General features: G+C 32.7%; 2 protein-coding genes and 1 long non-coding RNA gene across 3 annotated transcripts; all 3 read right to left on the bottom strand.

The window, feature by feature from the left end:
• Positions 1–801: 801 nt before the first annotated feature.
• Positions 802–2,731, bottom strand: LOC121129618 (betaine--homocysteine S-methyltransferase 1). Its single transcript, XM_040725343.2, has 5 exons — positions 2,630–2,731; positions 2,090–2,530; positions 1,614–1,773; positions 1,156–1,564; positions 802–1,101 (listed from the first exon to the last, which is right to left on the bottom strand). Exons 1-5 carry the CDS (start codon positions 2,642–2,644, stop codon positions 921–923), a joined length of 1,206 nt encoding a protein of 401 aa, XP_040581277.1. The 5' UTR covers positions 2,645–2,731; the 3' UTR covers positions 802–920.
• Positions 2,732–12,993: 10,262 nt separating this feature from the next.
• LOC121129794 (uncharacterized) lies at positions 12,994–15,467 on the bottom strand. Its single transcript, XR_005868508.2, has 3 exons — positions 14,710–15,467; positions 13,755–14,649; positions 12,994–13,692 (listed from the first exon to the last, which is right to left on the bottom strand). It is a non-coding gene; the product is annotated as an uncharacterized lncRNA (long non-coding RNA).
• Positions 15,468–17,406: 1,939 nt separating this feature from the next.
• LOC121129028 (ribosome biogenesis protein BOP1 homolog) lies at positions 17,407–19,924 on the bottom strand. The gene is made up of 2 exons (XM_040724691.2): positions 19,601–19,924; positions 17,407–19,530 (listed from the first exon to the last, which is right to left on the bottom strand). The coding sequence occupies exons 1-2, from the start codon at positions 19,785–19,787 to the stop codon at positions 17,507–17,509; spliced, it is 2,211 nt and encodes a 736-aa protein (XP_040580625.1). The 5' UTR covers positions 19,788–19,924; the 3' UTR covers positions 17,407–17,506.
• Positions 19,925–20,268: the final 344 nt, after the last annotated feature.

Raw genomic sequence — 20,268 nt, 5'->3', positions numbered from 1 at the left:
TGTAGGAAATGACTAAAAGATACATGATGTTCTTACATAACAATCCAAATATTGAGAACAATTCGATGATGCGATGAGGAAAGTGACAATCAGAGCTCCATGGAAAGTAAAAATCCAATGCTATTTTTATGGAGGAATTATGAAGATTCGTTCGGATACTTTTTCACTCCTAATTGATGGTTGATATGAATTATTATACATTATATACGCAACGTCAACAACCTTAAAACGCACTACCTTCCTACGATTTACTGAAATCTTCTACATGTTTTTGTTTTTTTCATTGGAACAGCAATCTCTTTTGCAATGGCACAATTGGAAGTTTATACGTTAACTTAGGATACAATACTTTCTTTGCATCAGTTACAAGACCCTCTTAAGATTCACCTCCATTCATATTTACTCTCTAAAATAAATAATTCTATGTTTAACTAATTTTTGTTATTAATGACAAAATGCAGACAAACTTTTAACTTTTTGACAATATTGTGCTGCTATTGTGAAAATGACATAATGCCCTATTACTTAGATTCAAGTTTCAAGTTCTTTATAAATATATATATAAAAGAAAAATATGATTATATAAGCAATTGTTTGGAGAAAAAAAATCAAAATGTAAATATCTATATAAAAAACAAGTCTCTTTTACGCAGTTTTTAGTCACAATGCAGTTAATGCACTGAATATTAGATCCACTGTCCCTTTCATGTTAGTACAAAAATTATGAAAATTTACATATTTACAAACATTTATAAAATACAAATGATGACCTATTAAAGATATGCAAATAAATTGTATTGATTATTATTGGAATATGATCGCATCATCAAACTCTATTTCATGTTTTTTTTTTGTTTTTTTTTTTCACATCAACGAAATATGTAATGTTAATATATATAAATATATTTTTAAAAATCGCTTTACAAATTTCTCTTTGCTTTTCCAATTAACTCATTAATTTGTGCATCAGATGTGGCCTCTTTTTGTTGTTCAAGCTCTTTTGAGCCCTTGGTAATACCCCATGCATCTGGTTTTGAGAAACTAGAACTAAATGCTCTTCCAGACGCTGGGTTTAAATTCTCCCAATACTTTTTATCGGCTCTGAAAGGAGAAATAATTAAATTATATTATTATATAAAGACTAAGAACAAATACCTTGCTCGAACCCAGGGCTTAGTATGCATTTTCAGACCACCACCCCATGGTAAATGTTTTTGAGATGCTTGACCTAATTTTCCTTTTCGCTCATTCACAAGTTCCTCACTTAAGGCACGAATATGATATGGTTCAAAGCCACAGCAGCCTCCAATATATCGTATTCCAAGTTCATAGGCTTCACGAGCATATCTATGCATATCAAATCGTGTACAAATCCGTGATTCTAGAGCAAAAGGGAACTCTGGTAGATCAATGAAACCCTGCTTTCCAGCATCTGGTGTATGATAAGCCAATGGTTGAACCATGAGATGAACTTTATTCAAAAGATCTGCTTCTAACAATGCTTGCTTCATGAGTTTCATCCCCTCAAGACAGATAAAAGGATCGAAATGGCAGTTTATGCCAACTAAAAAGAAAGGGAATATTTGGGTAAAATTGTAATTCGAAATTCTTACCCACGTTAGCTCCAGCTTTAACCATTCGAACTGCGCATTCACCAGAAGATACTCCGTGAAGATCCCCTTCTGGTCCAATGCACATGGAGGCTGCCACTGGTTTATTTGATTCCTTTAAAACCTCTATCGCCCATTCCATTTCTTCAATGTGTTCAAAATACTTAAATTTGAGGGGAAATCATACATTATAAAATATTGTACTATTAGAGTCATTCTAAGATATTGAATGAATGAATTGAGTCCTTTATTACTAAATATGGGAGAGAACAAGAAAACACTGACAATATGCCAAGTTCTATGTAGTGTTTTATTAAAATAAATCAGTGGAAGTGAAATGGGGAGGGGGGTGTATTTTATTTTTAAAGGGTGAACGTCCTAGACTAATTGTCGAAGAATACATTCCCTATATAGGCAAGCACTTTCTCATACCCCATTTATAAATATAAATATTTTTTTAACTTTTTGTATTTACATACTTCAGCTAAAACGAAATCCAAATCCTCTTCCACAAAAACATTGACTTGCTTTCTAAACTCCTCCTGAACTTCTTCCTTTGATTTCCCGGATAAATAACTGGGGCATTGGCATACCCCTCCTAAAGTGAGAGCACCAGATTCCCCTGCTACCTTTTTAGCTAATTCTGCAGCCTTTGCATTCAATGATCTTCCGGTGAACTTATTTTTAGCATCATTCCCTCTATTTTCAAGTTTATCATCAGAGCCGTAAAATGTTAATGCTTGTACAATGTCTGCTCCAGCGGCAGCAAACTCACGATGAAGTTGAAGAACAGCTTCTGGATTTTCAAGAAGACATTCTGGAGTCCAGGGTCCAGCCTTAACATAACCTCTTTTCTCAAGTGCAAATACGAAACCTCCATCCCCAATGACTGGTCCCTCAGCCAGTCTTTCTAAAAGTCCCTAAAAATATCATTGGTATTTGGATTGAAACGCATGTTTACTTGTTTCTCCACGTCTGCATGGAATAAATCTAACAAAATGAAAATTCAACTAACTTACCTTTTTCTCAGGCATTTTTTTGTATGTCTCGTAATATTATATTATAGAATGAGATAGATTCAGAAGAGTACAGCCCTTTTATAGTCTTCAAGTATGCGCGCGATGAAATGTTTTTGTTATATTGTTGTTGTTGCTTTTTCCAATTGAAAATGGGGTTGTTTATTCTGATTTCGTATGCTCCAACTGTGATGGCTTCTTTTCACTTTCATCATATAGCCTAGGGAAGAGTTTGAATAGGGATCGTTAATTAATTTAATACTAATCTCTATATATACTTGAGCAAACTTTGTCCTATGTAGGCCAGATTATATTTTTAAAGGAGTCTAGGACACGATTTATTGATTTGACTTTTCAAATTTCGAGGGTAACGTACATTTGGTATGCTCGATTTTTGTATTTTAGTACACTCGCCCGGAACACATATTTTCTATTTCTGCTATATGATATGTTTAGTTTGTTTATGAGAGGTACAGCGGTCAGAAGTATTTTGCGTGTTCATAGATTTTCTTGCTATTGAAAAACATGAATCAAAGTATTTGCATCAAATTTTGTCTAAAAATGAAATTAATTGCTCCAAAACACTTGACATGTTGACAGTAGCATACGCTTCATCTGTTCTGAGTGATAAAAAAAAGTTTACAAGTCGTACAAACTCATCCAAGATGGCCGGGAATATGCCAGTGACGAGCTTCACTCTGGACAACCAAGCACGTCAACAACAGATGAAAACTTTGAAGCAGTCAAGGTAAATACAAATGTAAGGTTAGACCGTAACGCTTTTCCAACTGATGTCTGCCTTCCACCACACTTTTTAATAGTGACGTCAAAGAGTACTATAGGGTGTAAATATGATAACATTATCAAATTGAACATTCTAGCAAGCTCGATTACATGATGTTCTAAACTTGTATTTCTATTAACCTTGGAAGCAGTGAAGAAAATTGTTGTTGAAAACCGTCAAATCAATATCAGAAAAATTGCTGAGGATATTGACACATTGTTTGGCTCGTGCCATATAATTTTTTCGAACGTTTTGGACATGAGATGAGTGTTAGTGAAATGGTTGCAAATCTGCTTAATTTTGTCCAAAAGAATCGTCGCATGAGCATTGCACATAAGGTCTTTTTGACAAACGTCAATGACGATCAATAAATTAAGTGTCATAATTAGTATGCTTATGATATCGAAACCAATGCCCAAATGTCCGAATGAAAGAGCCCAGGTGAGCCAAGACTAGAAAAAAGCACGCCAAGTTCGATCAAATGTCAAAGATTTGTTCACTGTTTTTTTTCGACAATCGGAGCGTAACGCATCAAGAGTCCTTACCATATGGTCGTACGGTCAATAAAGAGTATTATCTTGAAGTTATATGCACTTGCAAGAAAAATACGGAGAAAAAGTCCGGAATTGTGGAAAATCAATTCATGGCTTTTGTATCACGATAATACCTCTGCTCAATCATCTTTGCTTGTGAAATATTTTGTTGCTTAAAACAACACCATAATCGTGTCTCAGTCACCAAATTCACCGGATTTGTTCCCAAAACTGAGGAGCCTTGTGGAAGAGCTCAAGATTACACCGAAAGGGCTTATGAGAAGTGCTCCGAGGATTAGAAAAAGTGTTGGCACAAGTCTATTTATTTGAGGGGGATAACTTTGAAGGGGGCAACATAAATATTGATAAATAAATAGATTTTTTTTCTTTTAAATATAAAGTCACCATACTTTTTTAATACTCATTGTAAATGTGTAATTTTTCCATAAATTCAATTTTGAGTGTCTCTTAGGACTACATAGATGCTTGATCTGAGAAATAATAATTCGAGTTGACATGTTTTTAATTATTATATTTTTTCATTATTAAATAGGTTGTCGTGGTGTTGACTTCTCCCTCTGAAATAAGCATCTTTTGTGTAAATGGTTTAAAAAATGTATAATAAAATTAATTTATATGAATTTAAATATAATTATCATATTTAGCCTCCAAGGTTTTCTCCTTTATGGCCGTGAACTTCAAATAAACGAGTAAGTAGTACTATTACAGCCAATAATCAATTGGAGGATAATTTCGATCAGTAAATCCAGGAAGAGTCTTTTGACTTTGAATTGGCGGACAGTTCAAATTTATCCCTTTCTTCCTCTGACAAATGGGACTACAACTACTTAGGGACGGCGTATGTTGCCGATTATCTTATTTGGAAGATCATAGCACCTCATCCTCATCTATGAACTTTCAATTACAAAATCAATGATAAATGGTCAAGCCAAACACCTTGGATTTTTCATCGTTCCCGAGGTGGCTTAATTGCTCCATCAGATGGATTCCTTGCAGATATCGCAAAGTTTGAAGAGGTAATTTATGACATTGCTCAAGGAAAAAGTTGACAAAAATCCTCGAGTGTTAGAGAGACTAACCCAAGCTCTAACTCTCAAGTTTGGAGTCAAATATTCCCTAGAAATTCTCAAATGCTATACACAAACGCGTACAGGAATTCGAATCAAAGCTCTGAACATTAAATTGAAGAGAAAAAAGGAAATTAGGAGTTTAAAACAGCTCGGACAGATAACCGGTTGTACCATTATTTATTTGAATTATTTGATAAATATGATTTTGATTTAATTTTGAAACTCATGCTCCTACCGAACTTGTCTTCTGTATAAAATGGTGTCCTACATAATATATATATCACGACATTATACATTAGTTAGTTGCCCTCATACAAATTCACATTTTGAGTTAGATTCCTTATAATCTTAGAGTAAAATACATGTAGAGGCCCACGTTTTCCATATATTTGTTACATCATTAAAATGGCCATTCTTACTTCAGTTAAATTATAAAAGATATGAGCGTCGCAAATATATTATCCACCACCTTGATAAGTATATGTAGAATAACTAATTACTTCGTTTATTTCTCAAAAAGAATAAATTATGAAAAGCTATGACGTATCAAGCGAGACGAGGGAATCAACAGACGATAATAATATACGTCGGGATTAAAGAAGAAAAGAAAAGGTACTATATATTATGTATTGACAGTGATGCATTAGAGATGCATAAAATATGTCCTACAATGCGGGAATGGCTTTTTCAATTTGGCAATCTGAGCATAATTTTTCTCATGAAAGGCGGATAGTAAATTTGGTCGGGAGCAGATACTGTAAGTCCTTGTTGTACTCGGAGTATAATTGAGGATCGACATCTGAGTAATCTTAGCTTATATGTCCTTACTATATACATAGTGAGATTTTTCTCTATTTCCTTCCTCTCGATGCTGATTCCAGCTTATATAATAAAATGCTCTGCTCTCCCCCAAAAGATTATTTAAATTGTCAGGGCAACCACGTTAATTTTTTGTTTCTATTATTTTTACATACTGATAGGACATGTTAATCCTCCATGTGTACGCAACCTTGAAAAAAACAAAATGCGAGGTTATGTGCTTCTCTTTAGTTGTCCTAGGAACCGTATATGTATATATTTGAATACTGCCCATAGTAATTATACGTCAGCTAAAAGACAAATTTTGCTTTAATAATATAAAATGTAACTCCTAAAGAAATCATTAGTGGTATTCATCGTTTTTCATGAGCACACTCACATGTAACTACTCAATACTTATATCAATTAAAATGATGTGTTCTCAGCTAAAGAATGAAAGAAGAATAATAAGAATTACAGAAAAAAAAATTAAAATGATTTGATGACTAATGAATACTTTAGTCTCTGGAGCCCTCACTAACAAAAACAAACAAAACCTTTAAAATACTAATTTGTTATTTTTTGGATCAAAAATATGATTAGGATATACGTCAGGGGAGACTATATACAATGCACTCTTTATAAACGTTCGATGCTATATTCACACACTTGAAATATTTCAATCAATACCACAACATTATTATTTCTTAGATAAAAATATGCTTATGATACACATCAGGGAGCACTATTTACAGTGCCTTTCAGTCACTGTTTTTCAGAAACTCAGACGGAAATACAGATAAACTTTGCTCAATTAATAAGATGCCATAAATAAAAGTGATGAGATATATGTATTTTTTTTTATATGGATCAAACTTTCTTGAAAGCACTTCTTCTGGACATTTTTCTGAACAACAGAATAATACTACAAAAATCTACACAAAATTCATTTTGTTTGTGATCAGTAAAATTCTCATTACTGCACTGTTTGAGTATGAATTACTAGAGAGAGGATGACCAAAAACATTGGAAGTCAGCGAAACCTGAGAAACTCAACTTTTTCTATGAATTAAAACCAAAGACAATTATATACAGTCTTTATTAGTAAAAAAAACATTGATGAATGAAATAAAGAAACACTTATATTTTTTATTTTTAATCACGGGAGTGAGTTCCATGTCTTACTTTGGAATACTTTGGATCTAAAAAATGATGTAAATAATTCTAATCAAGCCTTCTAGCCATCTATCGACGTAGTTTTATTTTGTGAAACTGGAAAAGTTTCTGTAAAAGATACTAATGAGCATAAAGAAGCTTATTTTCGTCGATTTTCCAGGAAAAATAGCGAGCTCTTACAAGATGGAAATCTGTCATATATAGAAATTAGATACTTTGTAAGTATATTTTTATACATACATTAATTTTGCAATAAATAGAATTAAACTCTTATATAGAATCGAATTGGATTTAAAAAACCAAAGTTAATTGAAATATCTACATAAAAAAATTTAAATAAACTCTAATAAATTTGTATTTAATTTCATAAATATAATTTTAATTTAGAAACTAATTATTTAATACTAATTAACAGTGATGCTAATCAGTAGCATTTTGGGCATGTTTAAAAAAAGAAACCCAAATCTAGATAGTAACCCTGTCAACTTGAAATGTTTTCGAGGAGAGAAGCTTAGTTATCATTACGTTTCATTAGATCAGCTACAAGCTACTGTGACGAAGGGGACAGGGAAAATGAAATAAACCAGGACATTGGCAAAAATTACTCGGATGTCGATCCTCAATTCTACTCAGAGTCCAACAAAGACAGGCAATTATAACTCTGCAACAAACCCTCAACGCACAAATATTCAATACGGTTTTGTGTTAAAATATATGTGCTAGAAAAGGATGTTCCTTCATCCGGAATTAAATAATAATAATAACAGTCTTGGAAAAGAGAAGATACTCTTCAATTTGCTACTTGGATCCAAAATCGACAGCTAATTCCTAAAAATTGTATTACCAAAGGGTTTGGTAGTGAACAACAATTTTCTAATAACTTTGTCTATAATACAAAAGAGATTAGTTTGGTAAATTGAATGAAGCAATAAAACTCAAACATAGAATTGTGCATGTTTGGATGGGACATTCTTTGGATCAAGGTGTCAAACATACGGCTTGAGGGTAGTATAAGGCCCACCTGGATGTTTGGCCTAGCCAGGTAGATTAATCTGCATTATTAAAATAAATCAATGTATTCAACGTAACTAAATTTTGTAAAATTTAGTATTCCTTTATTTTCTGCTGGCCACGTAGTATTTAGTACTCGTAGACAACATAGAAGCAACACTGTGGTGGAGCTAACACGAGTAAGCGCTAACATTTGAGTATGTTTAGCATTTGTTGGTAGAATATTGCATTATTAATTTTTGTTTAGTACGCATCATCAGCTAAATGTCTTACACAGAGTGTAGGATTTTTCTAGAAAAATTGACATTTTCTTATTTGTTTACAGAAGTGAATAGAAAACCTGTATACTTATTATACCAGCAGTAAGTTTTTCTTTTAAAAAATACAATATTCGGCGCCATTATGAAACTCTGCATAGTAAAATATGTAACAGCATTCAGGGAGAACTGAGCATTAAAATTATAATCCAAAATATTCCAATGGCAATGCAAATTAATTATATAATATATGGCTGAAAACATAATCAAAAACTAAGAAAAAATAAAAACAATTATTTTATTTTATGACTTAACCGAAATTTTTAACTTTTTTCAAAATAAACGAAAAATGTCAGTAACACAGTACAACATAAGGTTTAGGTAATACTATGTACCCTTGATAGCTAAAATAAGTCGTTTTTTATATCCTCTCATCAAGACATGACACATATTTACTTTAATATTTTTTTAGTTCATCTTTGAAAATTTCAATTAATTTATATTCATTAGAGAGATTTCTACAATGAGCTCTAGACGTACACGACTAAATTTTGGAAATAAAACGAAGATAATGTGTTTGAATTTACCTTTCAGCTGTTTTTATGATTTAAAAAGAGATTAATTTTTGTTTTATGAACTCAAAAAGGGTATCACATATAATTTTGATTTTTATATTAACTTATAAAATTAATTAATAGTTGGCAACAATAAAAGTACAGATGGATAGCAACCATATATTTCTTCAAATTGTTCTTTTCAGTTTTGACAATCGAGCTTGCCAGTTTAAAAAAAAAAAGCTCGACGTGAGACTTTGACTCGCAGCAGTGATCCTTAATCAAATTAAAATCTAAATTTTGTTATCCGAATCTTATTTTGTTTGAGATATGCTGAAGTTTGATATGAATGTGCTCTTTGGATCTGAATCCTTCTGTAATGTCAATTTATGTCTAATTCCATATAATTTTGATGGGTGGCTTAAGATTAGCGTTAAGTTTCTCAATATAATCTATTGTTTTTATTATGCCTTATATATGTATGAACTAATGCATCAAAGCCTCTAGATCAGTTACGTTTAAAAGATGCCTTGTCTGTATGTAAAAGTAAAAAAACCGAAAATGAACGTGGTCACCCTGACAATTAGAAGAGGAGTTTTGGAGAGGAGAGCATAGAGAACATATTGAGCGACAAAGTTTTACTTGAGGTTGATGTTGTATTTTAAGATCAAGTCAGCTGTTGTCAGAATAATAGTTATATTATGAATAGATTCGACAATTTTGTTAGGAAAAAAAGGTACTATAAAGAAGACGAGAGAAAGACTTATGGTACTACTGAATTAAGACTCTTATTAATATCAGCTGATTTAAGGAGGAGAATGACTGCTATAAAGAGGAGAACTTTAAACATTTAAAGAATCATTTGTGCATGGGAAATATTGTAGTCATATATAAATTAATATATATTTATTTTATAAAACATTTTTAAAACAATATACACAATAGATAGGTGAGAATGCTTACTTCAGAGGGAGAAGTTAACACAACAACGACTTATTAAAGACCATTTTTCCTTTTCTAATTTTTAAACGTAGTTTTTTTAATAACAAACAAACCAACTCTAATTATGAATTGACTCTGGTTAGTAATCATTAGTTATTAGTTATTACTTATTAGTTCTCATTCATGATTCAATATTGCACGATTTAATTTTGTCTGATCATGGATTGAACATTTTGGTTCAACAATTTCCGTTCCAAATAATGACTAAAAATAGTACTTTGAGAATGAATATGGTTATTCAAAACTTGAATTATGTATACTTAATGTTATCTTTTTTTGTTAAAACAAAAAATCCCTAGTAGCTCAATATAAAATAAAAATTTGATTGATTTACTCCCCCACAATAGCTGACATGTAAATAATGCGATGATAGCACTCTCAAGTAACTTATACTGAGCTATAGAGGAGAGTGATAGATATTTATGAGATGAGCTGAAAGCAGCTGCGATAGGAAGGAAATAAACACAAATCACACCATATCAGGAAGGACCATATTATATGCTGGAACTACTCCGATGTCAATCCTCAATTATACATTGAATCCAACTTATAGCGCCCGCACAAAACTTACTCTCCATTTTTCATGAACAGAGGCACTAGTTATTACTTTATACTTGAATGTTATCTTCAAGAATTAAATAATACATAATTGTAACAAATAAAAGGCCTGTTCAGATCACCGAAACGAAAAAGTCGCTCCCCCCCCCCTTTCTATGACATATTTTATACACCTCTACTCAAGAATGAAAAGTATCCCCAAAGTTTGATAGTTCACCCATCTTCCTTCACGGTTATAAAGATATTCCTTAGATTATATTCCTCATTTTTCCTTCGAGAAACATTAGGTTGGTCATAAGCACCAAAGGTCGCTTTTTGTCACATCAGACCAAAAAATGAGTCCCAAAAGAACCTATCTTTAACAAGTTGTTATTTGAAAAACTCCAATAGATTTTCAGGCGCGTCCGCAGGGGCTGTAGCCCCTTCAAATCATGGAATGTTTATATTGTCGAAGGAAAAAAATTATTGCTTTAGAAAAAAAAAAGTAGAAATACTGTGATAAATAATTTGATCAAATTCTGGGGTGGAGGAAAAATTAAATATTTGAAATTTTTTATCCCCCACCCCCTCCAATATATATGTATAAGCAGAAAAAAAGATACTGGAAATACTTTTTGTGAGAACTTATTCAATAAAATCAACTTTTTTTCACAAGATGCATTTCTTTTTTGAGAGATTTTTGGAAATAGGGATTATATATTTGAACATTAATAATAAATTATTTAGGCATTTTCCTTTGGTCACACCTGATTTCTTATACGAGAAGTTGACATAGAAACAGAAAATAAAAATAAGTCAAAAACAAATCAAGAGTAGACTATAAAATTTATATCTCTATGGAGTCAACCAAGAGTAGACCTAGGTATTTAAATTGTTAATTGACAACATTAACACAGATTTTAAGTCGCTGTGAGATGTAACTCTCCCGGGGATAAAATTCCATTTTCTTGTACATGGTTCTCCAAGAAATATTTTATGCCCTCTTCTATGCTGATTTTTTTGTTTTTTTATTATAAGGACTCTTAGCTGGCTTTCCAGTTGAATTATTGCCATCTTTCAATAAATAATTTTGTCACAAAGTGAAATGAATATTGTCAACTTTAGTTTTGCACATTCCATGGAAGAATGAAAATGTATTGATGCACAGTCTTTGTCAACTCATCTTGAAGCTCAGGTTCTAGTATTGTCTTTCGTCAGAATTAGAGACCCATGAAATAACCTTGCAAGAGAAAGGAATGACATTTCTTAGCACTGATTCTTACAGAAAAATACATGTTCGTAACTGAACACTTTAGCGATAAAAATCTGTTCTCGTTACTATCCAGTGGACCAAGGGAACAATCAAATCAGTTATTACAAAATTTCATTATCTATGTCACGAAAAACAACTGGAACATTTCCAAATAATTGATTATCAGACATTGTGATAATATATAATAATAGAAAAGTAGACTAAAAAAATATAAAAATAGCACTGAATGAAAGATTTGAAACTAATAAGAATGTAGATTTCTTGACTTACTTTATGAATAAAAAAGAAAAAAGAGTACATGCAACAACAGTTTTTGCTTTTCATATCGTTAAGCTTAGTTTTTTCTTTACACAGATCCCTTATTTATTTATTCATATCTTAGCTAAATTTCCTTTGATTAGTGAAAATAAGTTTTTAGCGTTCCGTTCCAATAGTACTTCGAAAAAATTCCTAAATTTATATATTTTTTTCTTTCTTAAATATGATTGAAAGGGCTGATAAAGCAAAGACTAACGTTTGGGAGACCTATTTTGTAGTAATGACATAGGAGGGGGGCTGAGGGGGTACCTTTTGAAGGCTCTAATCGAACATGAAAGTTTCTAGTACTTTACCTTAACTCGAACATATAAACTTGACCAGTTCAATTATTCTGAATCATGGAGCCGTAGCTCATCTTTTGGCCGTTAATTTAAGCAAATGGGTCACAAAAAATAAATTCTTCTCTCGTGTGTTGTAAGGGCCGCAGTATAGTTTCCCACTAATTAATGTTTATATAACAATGTCACTGGAAGTTATTTTCATAGAAGAGAGCTGTAGTAATTGAGAAATATGATTTTTTCTGTCCTATGAAAGTGAGGTGTGGCTCTTTCGAGGTGGGATGTGGCCCCCTCACTTCTTGTTATATTATGAGCAGAGTTGTACATATTTTGCACAATACTCTACTCTGTAACTTCACCCAAGGCAAGCCCACCTCCGATTTTAAGAGGCTCCAATTTCAATCAGTTGTAGCTCATTTGAACGCTAATATTCACCGTATAATTGTATTAAAAAATCTTGAAACATAGTTGTCAAATGAGTAGGGTTGTGGGAATCGTGTTTTGCGCAAGCGTTCCCGCAAATACAACTTCAACTATCTGGTTCCTCTGTTTTCTTTCAGACACAAACAAACCTATATTCATAAATCATACTTGATGGCCGATGGGTAATTTCGAACATACTTCTAAGATATCTCAATTATGATTTAGTTAACATTACAACTTATCTGAAAATTTACTACATATAGAATCTTTCCTTCGCCAAAATATAGCTTTACTTGGTACTATTTAATCAAAATACTATTATCCAGAAAATGTCTTAATGTTAGTTATAATTTATTGTATGATACAAATAGTATTAAATGTTAATTGACATAATATAAAAATTTGGTATGTAAGAATAGAGAAGCACAATCAAAATTATTTGATGACGCAAGTAAAATATGTGAAGTATGTATATATTAATGGAGAATAGTAGAAACGGCGAAGAATAATCAAAATAGTCGAAATGATTTAGTATCAAAGGGTGTTAACACAAATACTAAGTCATGTGGATTCAATATATATCGAAGAAGTCAAAGCTGTAGGAGATCGTGGAACAAGAGCCAAGAAAAATTCTGTTGACAGTGTGGTTTCCAATTTCCTCATAGGAATGGGAAAGTTTGCCTTCCAAAAAGCGTCGAATGCACAAGATTTGTTAAGAGAGGCACTATGCAAGAGTATGCAGGTGTCTAAAAGAAAGCTCCACTTCGATCATTAATTCTATTCAAAAATTTGAACTGAATAAATTACTCATCGATATATTGAATGTCCATGGAAATTACTTTAAAATATAATAGCCACATATGACAGTGGTGCAATTTTATCTGTCGCCGGATCAAGAATTCTAAGTAAATATACTTTATAAATGTATATTATATTCTGTAAATTTATGCAAAACAAAATATATTGTTAGTTAGAGAACATCTTAGTCACCACAGACCACAAAGGATGAATAGATAACTTTGGTACGAAATCTAGAGAATAGAAATGAGGCAATTAAGTAACAAATCATATAAAAAATACTATTAATATTTACATATTGACAATTAAATGATAACGAAAAATGCATTCCATTTGGTGATCAACAATTCCCTCAATTTCTTAGTACTTAGTTTGGAACTCCTTTTCGTGTTGATGATATTCACCATACTAAAGACTCTCTCAGCATCACAATTGACAATATTTTTGTATACAAGGTTGTCACTTGTTGAGAGTTCCTTTAGTTTTGTGTAGCCAGTATTCTTTTGAAGCACTACTTTTAACTTGGTCTTGAATGGTTCTTCCTTCAAAATCTTGAGTCAGATTTTCTACTATGGTTAGGGTGGTAAGAAGAGGCAATCTTTCCTCAAGCGCAGTTATTGCCAAAGGTATTTGACGAAAATTTTCTTGTATAAATACGACTTCTTCTCTTAAGGAATCATTTATTAATTACTTCTTGTGCTCTTCTGGTTGCTGCCAAATCTTCATCAAGGCTGTTTAAATATTCTCTGAAGACGTTGAAGTGATGGGAGTAGTACTCCACTGCTTTTACCGAAGTTCCATATCTTGTTATAATTGGTGATGGAGGGAGGGGAATTTCGTACGAAGCAGTAAATACTTTCTTTGGGATGATCTAAAACATTTAAAGGGATGTTACACGACACAAATAACTTTGCTACGTCCAAATTGAATTATGAACTGTTTAATTCTCCTTCGTCTCCTCGAATCTTGTGCTTCTTGAAGACTTTTAATATTTTTGGTTGTTTCTCCTCATTTGACACTCTTGAAAATGCAACATTGTTTTTGGTAAATATAAAGCTTTTTTTTTTCTTCAAATGTTTGACTCTGAGATTTATTTATTGTCTTTACCATTGCTAACTTGCCATGTTCCTTCTTCAACCATAACGAAGATTGAAGACACAATTAAATACAATGCAAGGAAGCATTGAACTCTACGAATAAAAAAATAAGAATGCATCAAGTTCCAATGATATCCACCATGATAAACTTACCTAATACCAAACCCCTTTTATAAAAATTAGAAGGTTATTTTATCATTAATTATTAATTTATTAAGATTTTAAGAAATATTATTGATAACTGAAAGGTTAATGTTGACATAATAACTGAATGAATTGATCCTTTTGTTTCTTAATTGTTCATCAGCTGAACGCTTCAATAAATTGTATTCATGATTCTAATGAGTAATGAGTACGCACTCTATATAATTATATCTCTAAGATCCCCCTACATGAGGTTAAGTGATTGATCCTTGGTTCGCTCCACATATTAGTAGAACTCATTAACACTTGGTACTACTAAAGGACTCTAGGCAAGGAAGGTAGAATTTAGTAGTTCTAAATTCTGATTAGATTACAATTAGAGGCTGCTGCATGTTCCTCCAGACACGGAGCTAGTTTGAACAGGCTATCCCCTCCCTCCCTCCCACTGAAAAGAGAAGAATAAGGGCGACTACGTCACAACAATAACACGATATCATAAGAGCTGGAACCAACAAAGTAGAACCGAGACCATAATATATTATAATATTGCTAATTATCGGTCTCGGTTCTTGGGATTTTGTTCATATATAGAATATATAAAGGAAATACAATGTATATAATTGTGGGTGGGGTAGATTATGGATCCTGGTCCATGTCAGGGGCCTATAATATTTCTTAAGCCAGGGTTTCCTAAACTTTTCGATGCCATGGCCCCCTACACTAATACACTTTTAGCTGTAGCCCTCTTTATACAAAACATGTGTACTATATATATTTGTAGACTGAAAGCAATCCTCAATTTTCCATCTTCCTGTGCCGGCCTCACTAGCCTCTCCTCACAGCCCCACTTTTTAAAACAATTGTCTTCAGTTACCTTAGCTTTTGAGGCCCTTGCTGGAACTTAGGACACGCTGCGTGTTAAGTAGCTACGTCCCTGTTTGTATCTAATATCATTTCCTGGGCCCTAATTTTCTAGCGACGCCCCTTGTTTTAAGTCTATATTACCAAACTGAGTCTGTATAAAAAAAAGAACCGACACCGATAGAACTGCTGAACTTGAATCGGGTACAACCTTGGTAAAATGTTGTTAATCTGAAAAATTGGAATCTTTTATAGGGAGGAAGAAAATATCCAAATATGCTTAAATATGAAATGATTAAGAGGGGATTGAGTTATAAAAACATATAATTGTTCTTAGAAGCTTCTTGTAACTCGCAGACTCAAGCCTGCTCCAACTTAAATACAGACCAGAGATTAATCTTATGCTTTATTATGGAACTCTAAACGTATGATCTAGAATTCCATGGTTTCACTATTGATCACACGCTCAGTATACCAAATGAAGTTAAAAAAAAATATCTCAAAAATTATTAAATATATCTTGAAAGATTGCACCAAAACCAAAAAAACGCATTGATACATCAAATATTTAATTATAGTAGTTCAAGTATACTAATATTTAAAACAGTTATTGCAGTATAATTCCCCTTGAACTCTAAGTGTATATCGAATTGAATTAATTTTCACTATAATATCACACAGGCCCCATTGTAGATCTATACTATATATATATTTTTTTTTTTTTTTTTTAAATTTCTGTTTGGTATTACCTTGCATATTAGATAAATGAAGTTACTTAGTTATATTATGATAAGTCGATTATTCAGAGAGCATATACATATTAAAAACGTGCCTCTGAAATTAGTTGGTCTTTTTAGAGTTAAAATACAAACTAATATTTACTTCCCTTCCTAGAATAGCCTTATGTTTTTTCACGGACAAAATTGTTCTAATATTATATACCTTTTCAGTTGTAGATTGAAATGTTATACATTATAAATGAGTACTTTCATTTTACTTCTTATCAATCCATTAGCAAATATAATAAAATTCATACATAGTTCTAGTACCAGTTCCAAAATGAATCCAGAAAAGTAATTATTTTCACCACACCAGCTAAATAATTCAATGCTGCCCATATTTAAGTTGTACGTTCTTTTCGCTATTTTAACTTGATACCCACGTATAACTACTCATATTAAATTACAAATTTTTTTAAACTCAAATAAAAGAACTTCCTGTAATGTTACACATAATTGCATAAACTGTTCTAAATAAAATAACCATTCCTTAATTCCGTGAAGAAGTGACTAATGAAACTAAGATCAATATCAACTAACTTATTTATATTTGATAAAGCGATATGTCAACACAATTAATTGGTACTACTAGTGTACTTGAAGCATTCATGACTTCTATAAATTGGTCTTCCTTTTAAAATAATTATAAAAAGAGATTTCAATTTTTTCGAAATGCTCAATCATGCAATATCTAGGGATATATTTGAAAATGACCTGCTTTATATATAAGTACTTAATGTTTATTAAGTATAAAAAATGTTGAACAACATAAAATATTGCCATCAATATAGTGATGTGGTATTTGAGATCAGTCTTGGTCTCGGAGACAGTGGTCTTGATCATATCACTACTATGACATTATTATAATACATAATATAAACTAACTAACCTTTCATAACAGTCCACTCTAGGAAAATAGTTTTATAAAGATATTACCCTTAAAGTAAATTTTGAAATAAATTTATATCTGGAATAGTGAATGTATGTGTCAAAATCCTTCAATAATAAGGCTAGTAAGACCCAAAAATATAATATTTGTACATAGAGGATATTATATACAAAGTACTACGCGTTTAGTAATATTTTATTAAAAATAAAATTGGAATATTAAATTGTTTAATTAACTATGGACAACTCCTAAAATTATATATCTATGAATATATAAATTAAGTCCATAAACGTATATAACCATCCGCTCCAGATGAGAATAGCCAGGGCTGTGTTGGATGCCAAATCAAATCCATAACACCAAAGTCATCATATTTAGTATGTCCTCTAAGTTTTTTAAGAGGAACAATAAGAGGGTTTTGAAGTAGATCATTATAGACCATACCATGAGAAACAATAATGGAAGTATCATCAGAACAAGAAGCGAAAAGTGGATAGCGTTTGTGATAAGCAACTCCTCTGACAGCATTGGTGTGGTATCGAAGAACTTGATATGGCGAGGTGCTCAAATCTAAGTCAAACCACTGTACCCGTTTATCATAAGTTCCAACCAAAAGATTATCTCCGTGTGGATGAATGGCTAAGGAAGATATCCATTTGGAGCCAGTCATTAATTTCTTTGATAATTCTTGCTTCACTAGATTATATATCCGCACGTGACGTTGAGTTGCAACAAAGAAATAGGGTCTTGAAGGATGAAAAAGAACTGTTTGTACAAGACCTTTGCTCTTGTTGAAAGGCATTTGCGATCTCCACTTCGAGAGTTGATGAATAAAAACAGAGCGATTTTGACCTTCAGGAACTAATGTACTGAAGTAATCTCCCTTGGCATGCCACGTAATGTGCTTGACTGACTTAAAGTGAGATACTACAACCAATGATTCTTCCGGATCTCGATCTTTTTCTGGAAGTTCCCATTTAACAGTTGTACGAATCTTTTCTGGTAACACATAGTTGTCGTTGATTGCAGGGGGATCTTTTAACAATTCATTTGTTCGATCAACAATCAACTTATCACCAACTCCAGCGTTAACAAGTAATACTCGACTTTCAACACCAATGGCAATCAAAGAAATTGCCGAATTCGGACACCATGATACACACTTGACCACACCTTTAACGTGGAAGGTCTTCAAACAATAACCTGACTGTATCTCCCAGATTTTCACAGTTTTATCATCAGAACCAGATGCCAGATACTGGCCAGAAGATTCAATTGACAAAGAACGGATCATGTTCTTATGGCCCAAAAATGTAAGACCCAATACTTGAGGGAAGGGCATGAGATCCTTGGGATTGGGAAGAGTTGGTACAAGATCTTCTGGTTGAATAGTCAATCTCATTTTCCTAGCTCGAGGAGCCAAATGAAGATCCATACATCTCTCAAAACGTTCTTGTACAAAATTTTTGTAGGCAGGAACCTCTCGTAGAGACTTGAACTTTTTAGGTATGAAATTATGTTTCCTTTTGTAAGGCTCCTCTTTTTGTTCATGCCATCTACTTTCTTCATTCTCAGTGAACAAATATTCAGGAGGTGGATTGTATGACTCAGCATGTCCTGGAAGTTTCATTTTAGGAGCAGGAATGATATCTCTAGTTTTTGACTCTTGTTGATCGTCCGTTTTCCATAGCATATAGAACTTATTTTTCTCTTTGATCTTAGCTTCTTCGGCATCTTTCTCTCTCTGCGCCTTGGTTTTCATCCAACCCATTTTGATGGAATGAACCATTCTTCCTACACGTAGACGTTCAGGATTCGAAGGAGTAAAGGCTGCTTTGGGTTCAGGTACTCCACATATAGGAGTTTCTCGAACCTCAGCAGTAAAGAAGGGAATCCATTCTTCATTGACAATGTCTGCGCTTGGATCCGGGATTTTCCCTTCTCGTACCCTTTTAATAATTTGAACATCCTCTTCAGTCAGAACCACTTCTTTCCCGGTATAAGGATCCGTCACGGTCACACCATGCTCTGGATTATCGACGGAACTTAGAAATTTGTCCAATTCATCTCCCTTTTTGGGTTTGATGATCTGTTTCCCACTCAGATCATATCCAAGATGAGGGTAGTCATCGTACCAATGAGTAGGGACATTCCCAACAGTATTTCGAATGTCTTCCTCATCCGAAGAGTCGTATTCATATTCGTCCTTCTCATTCAGATCCTCCTGTTCTTCTTCTTCCTTATCGTTATCTAATTCATTTGACTCATTAGGAAGGTCCTCGAGGTCATCCTCCGCATCCTCTAAAAGAAAATAAATCAAATTGAGTGAATATCACTGAAATCGTTAAAGCAAAATATCAATTTGAATTACCTCTCTCTAAATCCGAATAAACGCTGCTATCGTCATCCTCTCCACTGGATTCCCCCTCCTCTCCATCACTATTTGCCTCCTCTTCCTTGATATCCAGGTCATCTTTGATAAACTCATTCCGAGTTTCTGCATCGGGCTTAATTTTGTTTGGTCCCATGCGTCTTTTTTGCTTTCCTACAATCCCCATCCTTGTTTTTTAGATGAATATTAGTTAGTTGTTACAAATCCACATGGGTGGAATGAAATATTTATTTGTTTTGGTTCCTACGTCACAAAAATCAGCTGAAATAACATTTATTACAAATATTCAGGTTCAGCCGAATCAAACTATTTTCTTTTCAACTCGTGTACGTACCTGTACGTCTGCTGAATATTTAGAATACATTGGATGTACATAATGTATCACACACAACCTTTCTCTGTAATAGTTATCAATATACTGGTAAATGAAAATCGGACTGTTTTTAACGTTTTGAAGGACTTTTTACTTGAGGCACGGCACAAGTAACACGAAATAACTCAAAGATTAAATTATAATAAATTGATTATAATAATTATGAGCGGACTCATAATTATCATTATAATGAAAATTGAGAAATCCAAACTGAAAGCAAAGTATCATAGTGCTAATTATCGTTATGCTGAGCAATAATTTACCAAAAAAAAAA

The sequence above is a fragment of the Lepeophtheirus salmonis genome, chromosome 14 (genome assembly GCF_016086655.4).
Source record: "Lepeophtheirus salmonis chromosome 14, UVic_Lsal_1.4, whole genome shotgun sequence".
Taxonomy (NCBI): Eukaryota; Metazoa; Arthropoda; class Copepoda; order Siphonostomatoida; family Caligidae; genus Lepeophtheirus; species Lepeophtheirus salmonis.
The sequence above is the reverse complement of the archived record's forward strand: the minus strand, read 5'-3'. Positions and strand labels throughout refer to the sequence as shown.